General features: G+C 57.7%; 1 protein-coding gene across 2 annotated transcripts; it reads left to right on the top strand.

The window, feature by feature from the left end:
* The first annotated feature begins 605 nt into the window (after positions 1–605).
* Positions 606–11,005, top strand: LOC111530609 (F-box/LRR-repeat protein 18-like). Of its 2 annotated transcripts, XM_026450646.1 has the most exons (3): positions 606–885; positions 6,018–6,236; positions 9,750–11,005. In XM_026450646.1, exons 1-3 carry the CDS (start codon positions 833–835, stop codon positions 9,856–9,858), a joined length of 381 nt encoding a protein of 126 aa, XP_026306431.1. In that variant the 5' UTR covers positions 606–832; the 3' UTR covers positions 9,859–11,005. The 2 variants fall into 2 exon arrangements, with proteins under 2 accessions (XP_026306431.1, XP_026306430.1); XM_026450645.1 differs by lacking the exon at positions 606–885 and having other exon boundaries at positions 5,726–6,236.
* Positions 11,006–11,216: the final 211 nt, after the last annotated feature.

The following is an 11,216-nucleotide window of genomic DNA, read 5'->3' as shown; positions in this document are numbered from 1 at the left end:
GCCGCCCAGGCTGGAGTGCAGTGGCCGGATCTCAGCTCACTACAAGCTCCGCCTCCCGGGTTTACGCCATTCTCCTGCCCCAGCCTTCCGAGTAGCTGGGACTACAGGCGCCCGCCACCTCGCCCGGCTAGTTTTTTGTATTTTTTAGTAGAGACGGGGTTTCACCGTGTTAGCCAGGATGGTCTCGATCTTCTGACCTCGTGATCCGCCCGTCTCGGCCTCCCAAAGTGCTGGGATTACAGGCTTGAGCCACCGCGCCCGGCTCTTCTTCTTCTTTAAATGGTCTCATTCTGCCTCCCAGGCTGGTGTGCAGTGGCATGATCACAGCTCACTGCAGCCTCCACCTCCTCTGGCTCAGGTGATCCTCCCACCTCAGCCTCCCGAGTAGCTGGGACTACAGGCACACACGACCATGCCCGGCTATTTTTTTGTATTTTTTGTAGATATGGGGTCTTGCTATGTTGCCCGGGCTGGTCTTGAATTCCTGGGCTCAAGTGATCCTCCTGCCTGGGCTGCCCAGAGGGCCGGGATCACAGGTGTGAGCCACCGTGCCCGGTCCAGAGGGTCTGTTAAGGGCCTCCTAGTTGATGGGCCTGAGTCAAGCCCTGAGTCCAGGCTGAGGTCTGGCCTGGGAGAGTTGCTTTGGCGTCCTCAGCTCGTCGGTGGCCTTTAGCTGTGGAAACAGGCAAGCCCATGGATTGGGCTGGGGCACACGTGGCAAGGATTGGCCAGGAAGAGGAAGAAGAATGTGGAAGGGAGACCGAGCAGAGGCTGTCAGGAAGGGAGGCACCGGCTGGAGGGAGGGGTGTTCCGGAAGCAAGAGGCAGAGGTGATGGCCGCCGCCGTGGGCAGAGGGGACCTTTGGGCTCATGTGACCTCTGCCAGGTACTTTTCACGGGCGTCCAGGTCTTGACCCCTTTGATATTCTCAACAACCTATGAGTGTCAACACAGTTGTACCCACTTTATGGATGAAGAAAGGAAGGCCCAGAGAGTGCACGAACTTGCCCAGGTCACACGGGTGCTTTCTCTGGCCTCCTGGGGTGAGCGGGATTTCATGGTCCCCGACGGCCTCCAGGGTCTGGGATGGGATCCCCGGGGCCAAGGGCCTTCCTCAGGAGCAGGGCCATGGAGGCAGCGTGGAGAGGCCCGCGGGCCCCAGGGTCAGTGGGTTGTGTGGGCCAGCCTAAGAGCCCGACCCTGCTCATAATGCCATCTCTGTGCACAAACTCCAGCCTGTGCCCAGTAGCCCCTGAGAACCACGTCTGCTCTGAGCTGGGTACTGCCTGTTCAGAACAGACGCCGGTTCCCAGACGCTGCCAGCTGGCCCTGTTCCTCTGGATTCCTGCCTTCTGCGGCAAGGGAGCCCAGGGACACTGCAGTGAAAGGAGCAGGTGGCACTCGCTTGCCCGTGGGCAGGAGCTGTGCAGAGGAAACGGTGCTGGGACCCCTGGAGGCTGGCACGGTGCGCCGAGGCTGCATCCTGGGGCGGCTGGAGTCTCTTTGGTGGCGGAGCTTGGAATCCCAGGCCAGCCGGCTGCTGCCACTGGCAGCGCCCACACCGTGACCCCCAGCTTTGTGTCTGCCGGGGCTCCTGGCAGAGAGGAGGTGGTGCAGGAAGGAGTCACTCTGGCTGGGACTTGGACACACCTCAGTAGTAAGGGGATTACAAATTGGACAGAAAAGGCACCTTCTTGCCCCAGACCGACTAAGCCCTGCTTGCGGTGGAGGGTAGGGGAGCATGTTACCCTGAGTCACCCGGGCTGCTGTGATCGGGACCAGGGCAGCATCTGGGCAGAAGCGGACCATCCTTTTCAGAGCCAGGCCCTGGAGCCACCCCAGGGACACCTCAGAGGCCTGGGCGCTGCTCTCACGGCCCGTGTGGTGGGTGGCCAGCTGGGAGCCCCTGCACTGTGAGCTCAGTGCCTTTCATGCCCACAGAGTCACCAGGAGACCCAGGTGCCCCCGTGGGGAGCAGGATGGGGAGGCTGGATCCTCACTCAAAGGTGAGGCCTGGCGCAGTGGGAGCCTTTTCCTCATCCCCATCCTCCCTGCAGATGCTGCCGGTCACTCGAGTCAGGTCAGCTCTGCCACGGTCCTGGGTGCCATGCCCTAGGTGGCGTGCCATGGGAGCCTGGGAAGCTTTAGGCGTGCCAGGCCCCTTGCCTGACCAGTCACTCCCATGGGCCTGCCACGTCCTGAACACCTGTGACAGGTGACTTCCTCCTGGGCGGAAGAATGTGGATGTGGTTTATCTAGTGGAAAAACGGTTTTTTTCACAGTCTACCGACTTGGTTTTTATTTTATTTTATTTTATTTTTTTTTGAGACGGAGTCTCGCTCTGTCGCCCAGACTGGAGTGCAGTGGCCGGATCTCAGCTCACTGCAAGCTCCGCCTCCCGGGTTTACGCCATTCTCCTGCCTCAGCCTCCGGAGTAGCTGGGACTACAGGCGCCCGCCACCTCGCCCGGCTAGTTTTTTGTATTTTTAGTAGAGACGGGGTTTCACCGTGTTAGCCAGGATGGTCTCGATCTCCTGACCTCGTGATCCGCCCGTCTCGGCCTCCCAAAGTGCTGGGATTACAGGCTTGAGCCACCGCGCCCGGCCCCGACTTGGTTTTTAACCCCAGAGGCTCGAGTCTCCCTGGGGCGGGTAGCGCGGATCCACATCGCCACCTAGTGACCACACGACGGCAGCTGTCCTTGCCCAACGCCCTGTTTCCATCTCCTGCTGTCTGGAGCCTCCTGCTTTTGCTTTGGAGAGAGATCCAGAGGTGACTTTGCAGCCCAGCAGATGCGACGCCTGCACCATCTTTTTTACACCTCCCCATTTCCCACCTTCAGGTCTGCAAAGGGATGTTTACTTTAGGATTTTTTTAGGGAGAGGTGGTATTTAAAATACATTGTAATGAAAACACTTTATTACTATCTTTAAATAAAAACAATTTGAATAGCTTAACCGAACAAATGTAGGAAAATAAAGTCAATTTGGACGTTTTATTATTTAATTTAATTTAATTAATTTATTTTTTGTGTGAGACAGAGTCTCACTCTGTCACCCAGGCTGAAGTGCAATGGCGCCATCTCAGCTCACTGCAACATCTGCCTCCCGGGTTCAAGCAGTTCTCCTGCCTTAGCCTCCCTAGTAGCTGGGATAACGGGCATGCCCCACCACGCCCAGCTGATTTTGTTTTTTTGTGTTTTTTTTGAGATGGAGTTTCACTCTTGTTGCCCAGGCTAGAGTGCAATGATGCTATCTCGGCTCACTGCAACCTCCACCTCCCGGGTTCAAGCGATTCTCCTGCCTCACCCTCCCGAGTAGCTGGGATTACAGGTGTGTGCCACCATGACTGGCTAATTTTGTGTTTTTAGTAGAGATGGGGTTTTTCCATGTTGGTCAGGCTAGTCTCAAACTCCCGACCTCAGGTGATCCGCCCTCCTCTGCCTCCCAAAGTGCTGGGATTACAGGCATGAGCCACCGCACCTGGCCCACCTGGCCAATTTTTGTATTTTTAGTAGAGACAGGGTTTTGCCATGTTGGCCAGTCTCGAATTCCTGACCTCAGGTGATCCGCCTGCTTTGGCATCCCAAAGTACTGGGATTATAGGTGTGAGTCACCGAACCTGGCTGAGAATTTCTACTTAAATCAATTAAAAAAATTAACTGCCAGGCATGGTGGCTCACACCTATAATCCTAGCACTTTGGGAAGCTGAGGCAGGAGGATTGCTTGAGCTCAGGAGTTTGAGAGCAGCCTGGGCAACATAGTGAGACCCACATCTCCCCCGCCCCCCGCCCCACAAAGTAGATAACCAGTCTCATGAGCCACACTTCCTTTATTCTTTAAAAAAACAGCTTTTTGGCTGGGCACGGTGGCTCACGCCTGTAATCCTAGCACTTTGGGAGGCCGAGGTGGGCGGATCATGAGGTCAGGAGATCGAGACCATCCTGGCTAACACGGTGAAACTTTGTCTCTACTAAAAATACAAAAAATTAGCCGAGCGTGGTAGTGGGTGCCTGTAGTCCCAGCTGCTTGGGAGGCTGAGGCAGGAGAATGACGTGAACCCGGGAGGTGGAGCTTGCAGTGAGCTGAGCTGGCGCCACTGCACTCCAGCCTGGGCAACAGAGCGAAACTGTCGCTCTGTCATCCAGCTTGGAGTGCGGTGTTACGATCCTAGCTCTCACTGCAGCCTCAACGTCCTGGGCTCAAGTGATCCTCCCACCTCAGCTTCCCGAGTAGCTGGGAGTAGAGGTGTGCACCACCATGCCTGGATAGTTTTTGTACTTTTTGTAGAGCTAATCTCTCATTATGTTGCCCAGGCTGTTCTCAAACTCCTGGGCTCAAGTGATCCTCCTGCCTTGGCCTCCTGAAGGGCTGGGATTACAGGTGTGAGTCTCTAGGCCCGGCCCTGCCTTGGTCTTTTTGTGTCACCTACCAGGGATGGGTCTCCGTGCCTGTGGCGCCTTCTGCTGTGGCTGTCTGGCTGTCCTCAGCATCTGTGCTAGGGTCCTGGGGCTGCCAGGACCATTGGTCACAAACTGAGTGGCTTAATGCAACAGGTATTTACTGTCTCACGATTCTGGAGCCCAGAGGCCCAAAATCAGGCTGTGGGCAGGGGTGGTTCCTTCTGACGATGGTAAGGAGGAACTCAGGTGCCTGCTGGCCATGCCGGGTGCTGCTTGGCTGGTGGACATGTGGCCCCAGTCTCTGCCTCTGTAGTGACCTGGGCGCCTTCTGTCTGTGTCTGGGTATCTCTGTGCCTCCACCTGGCCTTATAAGGAACCCAGTTATTGGATTTAGAGTCCCCCTTAGGCAGGATGTTTCCTCATCTTAACTCCCTTGCATCTGCAACGAACCTGCATCCAAATAAGGCCACACCCTCAGGTCCCACGGTGAGGACTCCTGCGTAGTGTGTGTGTGTGGGGGGGTGTTGTAGCTCAACCCACACTAGCCCCTCCCCATTCTCCTCAGCCCATCCCTCCAGCGGCTCTCCCTCCACCCCGGGAGCTCCTGGCAGCCCCTGAAATCACGCAAGTTCCCTTCCAGCCTCTCTGCTCCCTCTTGATTCTTATCTCAGGGGCTCACTGCACCCCACGGCCTGCCACAGTCCAGGTCTTGCCCAGTCCCACAGCCTGGTTCTCCAAGGGCCCCTGGACCTGTCCTCGGCAGCGCCGTATCCCCACATCTGCCACTGCTCCTCGAGACGTGGCCTGTCCTGCTTTCCGTCTGCATGGACGGACTCCCCAGGAAGGATCTAGAATGTCGTCCCCTACTTCCCTTTCCCAAGTCCTCCCATTCCCCCTGGGTTCTCCCATCTTGGTCTCTGTCACTGTAGCCTTGGTGTGGACTTGTGGGGCCTCCTCCCTGCCCTGTGACCCGGCCCTGCCCTGGCTGCCAACCTCCCCTCGGCCTCCTGCTTTGGCCCTGCAGCCGCCCAGCACTGTCCTCCCATCTGTCGTAGCTGGAGTGGCCCCCACCTGGCTGAGGTTCCTGTCCACCGCCCCCCCACCTCCCAGATCTCCCGCCCTCTCCCACCCCCCGCCCCCCGCCTCCTGGATTACCGCCCTCTCTCATAGTGTTCAGTCCCCATCTGCCTCCCCGTCCAGTTGAGCTTCCCAAGGGCAGGGGCCACATGCGGGGTCCTCTTTGCATCTGCTACCCAGCACGCCAGCGTTGGAGGAAGATGGGGTGCCTGGGAGTCAGTGGGGTGCACCAGGCAGGCTGCGGACACAGATGCCGATGACCTTGGCTGGTGACTCAAAGCTGGGCTCTGTAGACACTGGCTAGCTGCTTGCATCAGGCCCACTGGGTCACCTCCAAATCAGATCTCCAAGGGGGACCCTGGGGGTCTGCGTCGGCACCCAGTACTCCAGGGGATAGTGGTATGGGGGCGGGGGGCGTGGGAACAGCCAGGCTGGGCCCCAGGCCAGGAAGCTTCCACTGGCAGCATCTCCAGGTGCCCAGCTGGCCTGGCCTGCCAGCCCCTCCCTCGGGCCTCACAGCTGCCCTCTCTCCCCGCAGGCTGGAGCAGCCCTACTTCAGCGCCAATGCCCAGTTCTTCCAGGCGCTGAGCCAGTGCCCCTCGCTGCAGCGCCTGTGCCTGGTCTCCCGCAGCGGCACCCTCCAGCCTGATGCCGTGCTGGCCTTCATGGCTCGCTGCCTACACGTCGTCATGTGCCACCTGTTCACCGGGGAGTCCCTCGCCACCTGCAAGAGCCTGCAGCAGTCGCTTCTCAGCAGGTGAGTGATGTGGGTTGCGTACAGCTTCAGGGGCTGCAGACATCACCGGCATCCCATGACCTGGTCCCCAGCCCTCACCGAGTGCCTACCAGGGATTTCTTGGAATTGACGAGCACCAGGCAGTGACAGGGTGAAAGCAAGGGGTTTGGTCTCCCACGCGTGGCCCAGCCTCTCCTCTTTGAGCGCTCCCTAGCCACATGGTAAATTTTCGAGATAGTTCAAGCTCTCGTCTCCCACAAGTACAAATCTTCTTTCTTCTTCTTCTTCAAGTCTGAGTCTCACTGTGTTGCCCAGGCTGGAGTGTAGTGGCGAAATCTCGGCTCACTGCAACCTTTGCCTCGTGGGTTGAAGCGATTCTCCTGCCTCGGCTTCCCGAGTAGCTGGGATTACAGGTGTGTGCCACCAGCGTGTATTTTGTATTTTAGTAAAGATGGGGTTTCACCATGTTGGTCAGGCCGGTCTTGAACTCCCGACCTCAGGTGATCCGCCTGCCTCGGCCTCCCAAAGTGCTGGGATTACAGGTGTGAGCCACCGTGCCCAGCCTGCAACCATCTTTTAACTCTGGATTTTTCACATCTCTGCATGTTGTTTAGATCTAGAAGCAGTGGTTACTTGGGCAGTTGTGGGTAAAAGCGGTAGATTTAACGGAGAACCCTTCCTTCTCGCTCTCCTCGCCACCCTTTCTGGAAGGCCCACGTGCTCTGGCCCCTCTTCCCTGAGCTAGGTAGCATCTCTGCTTCCCCTCGTGACAGGGCGTCCTGGAGTTTGATGCTCTGCTGCTGAGCAGGAACTCAGGTGAGCACCTAGAATTGAACACAAGTTCAGGAGGAGGCGATTCCTGGAGAGAGCTAGAGCTTTGCAGGTGATCTGGGGAGTGACGCATTTAAAGACCTCTCAGGAGGACGGGCTGAGTGCTGAAGTGAGGAGGAGGGCTCCGGAGAGAGGCGTGCGCCCGGCCAAGGGGGCAGCAGGACATGAGTGCCCTGAGTGTTTGTGTCCGTGCAGGTGGGGAGAGGTGACAGGAAGGAGGCCCCAGCTGTTCACAGAGTTGTGAGAAGAGCCATCAGCCAGGAGGTCTGGAGCCATTGGGTCCCGACAGCCCTGCTGGCCAGACTCTGGAGCAGTCTGTTGTCCTTGCGGTTTGCCGCTGGCTTTCTCAGGAATAATCCTAGTTGGGGTTTCCCCCTCTCTGGTTGTAAAAACAACTTGTGTTTATAGTACTTTTTAAAAATGTAGACTATGCAGGCCGGGCATGGTGGCTCAAGCCTGTAATCCCAGCACTTTGGGAGGCCGAGACGGGCGGATCACGAAGTCAGCCGAGACGGGCGGATCACGATGGTCTAGCCAGAATCAAGACCATCCTGGCTAACACGGTGAAACCCCGTCTCTACTAAAAAATACAAAAAACTAGCCGGGCGAGGTGGCGGGCGCCTGTAGTCCCAGCTACTCGGGAGGCTGAGGCAGGAGAATGGCGTAAACCTGGGAGGCGGAGCTTGCAGTGAGCTGAGATCTGGCCACTGCACTCCAGCTTGGGCGACGGAGCGAGACTCCGTCTCAAAAAAAAAATTTAGACTATGCATCAACCTTTTTTTTTTTTTTTTGAGAGAGTCTCACTCTGTCATCCAGGCTGGAGTACAGTGGCGGGATCTCAGCTCACTGCAACCTCTGCTTTCTGGGTTCAAGAGATTCTTCTGCCTCAGCCTCCTGAGCAGCTGGGATTACAAGTGTGCACCACTATACCTGGCTAATTTTTGTATTTTTGTATTTTTTTTTTCTGAGACAGAGTCTTGCTCTGTCACCCAGGCTGGAGTGCAGTGGTGCGATCTCGGCTCACTGCAAGCTCCGCCTCCTGGGTTCACACCATTCTCCTGCCTCAGCCTCCCAAGTAGCTGGGACTACAGGTGCCTGCCACCACGCCTGGCTAATATTTTGTATTTTTTCTTTTTTTTAGTAGACATGGGGTTTCACTGTGATGGCCAGGATGGTCTCCATCTCCTGACCTTGTGATCCGCCCACCTCGACCTCCCAAAGTGCTGGGATTACAGGCTTGAGCCACCACGCCCAGCCTAATTTTTGTATTTTTAGTAGAGATGGGGTTTCACCATGTTGCCCAGGATGGTCTCGAACTCCTGACCTTAGGTGATCCACTCACCTCAGCCTCCCAAGGTGCTGGGATTATAGGCATGAGCCACCGCACCTGGCCAACATCAACCTATTTTTAAGTAAAGGTTTCCCAACAGTGAAAGCTGCCAATTTTCCCTGGAGAATCAGCTGGAGATAGGGTTCTCATGTTATTTTGTAATCTGATTTTTTAAAATGTAACACTTCATCGTGGAGTCTTCTTGTGTCAGTAAATAAAGCCCTAAGTGATTGTTCTCAGTGCTGGCCTGATGGCCCTCAATTGGGTGTCTGGTTGGTCAGCCCTGGTTCATGGCTGTTATGGAAAACACGGTCACTGTGTCCTCGACTTTGCTTTGGATCTTGACTTTGCCTGCAGTGGAACCAGCGGGGCAGCCTGGGTGGTGGCCGGAATGTTCCAGTTTAGCCCCTTGGCTCTGCTTCCTCACACCTTAGCATCCTTGTGCTGTGAGCTGGATGTGACGCCTGCTGATGTGTGCCCCATTTTAGGAGGGCTGAGTGGGTCACAGGCTCCAAAGGGCTTAGCTGAGTGGGCTTGGGGACAGGCGGTAGCTGTTGGGGGAAGGGGCACACTGTGCCTTGTGAGGCTGTGGTACCCAGAGGCCAAAGCTGGGTTTTCTCAGGTGTGGCGGATGCAGGCAGCTCCGCCCTAGCTCTGCCCTGTCAGCTTCGGGAAGTGCCTCGGACCTTGTCTCTCAGTGCGCTTGCGGCTGGACTCCACTCACAGGCCCTGCAGCCAGTGGGAGGCTGCGACTGTGCACCCAGAGCCGCCATCTGCTGCGTGGGTGTGTTTTGTTGAAGGGACTTGGGAGTGGGCGTTGCCTGTCTTCTGTGGCCTGTGAGTCTGGGGCCCTAAGACCCAGCCCATGTGGGGCCGTCTCAGCTCTGCAGGGGTGGGTGGCTTTTCCTGCAGCGATGGGGACTGGCTCTGGGAGTTGTTGGTTTCCTTGCTGCAGCGGAGAACGTCCACCATCCCCAAGCAGTTCAGGACGGCTGCGCTCATGATGGGGCGGCCCCCGGCCCCACCCTTGAAGGCCTCTTGCTCCTTGAGCCTGCTTTTCCTTCTGGTCCTCAGAATCCTCTCTGCATGGCGCTGCAGGCGGGTTGCTTGGACGTGGCACCGGATGCCAGCCCCTGCTTTGAGCTGCTCTCTCCTTCATTTACTTACTGCTGCCTGTGGCCAGCTCCATGCCGCCCCTTGCAGGCCGGGAGCTTCTCCTCTGGCCGCCTGGGTTGACCTGCACCTGCATGTTTTTTAGGCAAGTCTGATGATCTAAGGTGGATGCAGTAAGCTCTTTGCGTTCTCCGGTTGGACGGTCTGTTTTTTGAAGGCTGGTGCTCCATAACTCTTCTTTGGTGTTTTTGTGTCCTCAGGCACAAGCTGAGCCTGGCGCTGAGCTCGCAGGTGGCCCCAGAGGGCGCTGGTTACACACAGGTGCCTGGGAGAGCCCTTGATCACCTATGCTTGCTGCGTGGTGTTTGAGAGCAGCCCCAGGACTTGCTGGGCAGAAGCCGTACCCATCCCTCTGTGCCAGTCCCTCTGTGACCCCGCTCCCCGTCCCTGCGTCCCGCACCTGGCGCAGCGCCCGGGCCTGTGGTGGGACCCACGTTGCACTTGCTGCCAACAGAGTGGGATGAAGGTGTTGAGGCTTCCGTGTTCGCAGTACATCTCCCGTGTGTGCCCCTCCAGGGTGCCTGCCTGGGCCCCCTGGTGCCTGTGTCCTGAGCATTCTGTCTGCTCTAGGCACTGCGTCTTGCCTCTTGCTCAAGCCTCACCTGTGAGGTCAGTGCTATCAGCCCCGGTTTACAGATGGGGAAACAGCCTCCATCTGAGCAATGAGGCAGGGAGTGAGTGCTGGAGGGATGGGAGTTCACGCCTAGAAGAGGAGACGGGCCAAGTCGGAAGCTGTGCAGGCTATCCAAGGCTGAGGGGACCTCCGTGGGAACCTCCAGGCTCCATGCTGGGCAGGCCCTGTCAGGATCTTCTGCAGATGACAGGGTCACAGCATTGCAGGGACCTCTGTGCTCACATAGGCTGGATTCCCCCAGGACTGCTGAAAGCCTTTCTCTCCCCACCCTGCTGGCAGTCAGATACCACCCCAAAGCCAGGTGGAAGAGGCCGCGTCCATAGACGCCTGTGCCACAGCTTCCTCGTGGCCTCGGTGCCTGTGCCTGGCTCCACGCTGGCCCCAATCACAGCAGTGTGGCCCAAGCCGCAGGTCCCAGCTGACCTGCAGACAGGGTCTGACCGGCCTTCCCCAGGCTTTCCAGCCCTATGGACCTAGCAGTCAGTGTCAGCCCTGCTGCTCTGGCCTTTGCAGCTGCGCCCAGGGCCCAGCAGGTGGCGCTGGGGTTCCCGGGAACCGGCCGCAGGCCCCGCCCCCTACTCTGCACCCAGGGCGCGGGAGGAGGAGGAGCAGTGATTTCTTGTCGCTTTTCCTGACGCTTTTCTCTTTCTAATCTTTTTTCCTGCCTGGAGGATTATGGAGCCAGAGGGAGGACCTGGCCCTGGGCTGTTGTGCAGCTCACCTGCCCCGTCCACTGGGTGGCCTGGGGTCTCAACCGTCTCTCTGTGTCTCAGCCTGCAGGGCCGGCCAGTGGGCCAGTGGCATGGCTGCCGACAGACCTGTCGCTGGTAACCTGTCGCTTGTGATGGCGCTGACTCTTTTTTTTTTTTTTTTTTTGAGACGGAGTCTTGCTCTGTCGCCCGGGCTGGAGTGCAGTGGCCAGATGTCAGCTCACTGCAAGCTCCGCCTCCCAGGTTTAGGCCATTCTCCTGCCTCAGCCTCCCGAGTAGCTGGGACTACAGACGCCCGCCACCTCGCCCGGCTAGTTTTTTGT

The sequence above is a fragment of the Piliocolobus tephrosceles genome, unplaced genomic scaffold (genome assembly GCF_002776525.5).
Source record: "Piliocolobus tephrosceles isolate RC106 unplaced genomic scaffold, ASM277652v3 unscaffolded_23251, whole genome shotgun sequence".
NCBI classification, from domain to species: Eukaryota; Metazoa; Chordata; class Mammalia; order Primates; family Cercopithecidae; genus Piliocolobus; species Piliocolobus tephrosceles.
The sequence above is the reverse complement of the archived record's forward strand: the minus strand, read 5'-3'. Positions and strand labels throughout refer to the sequence as shown.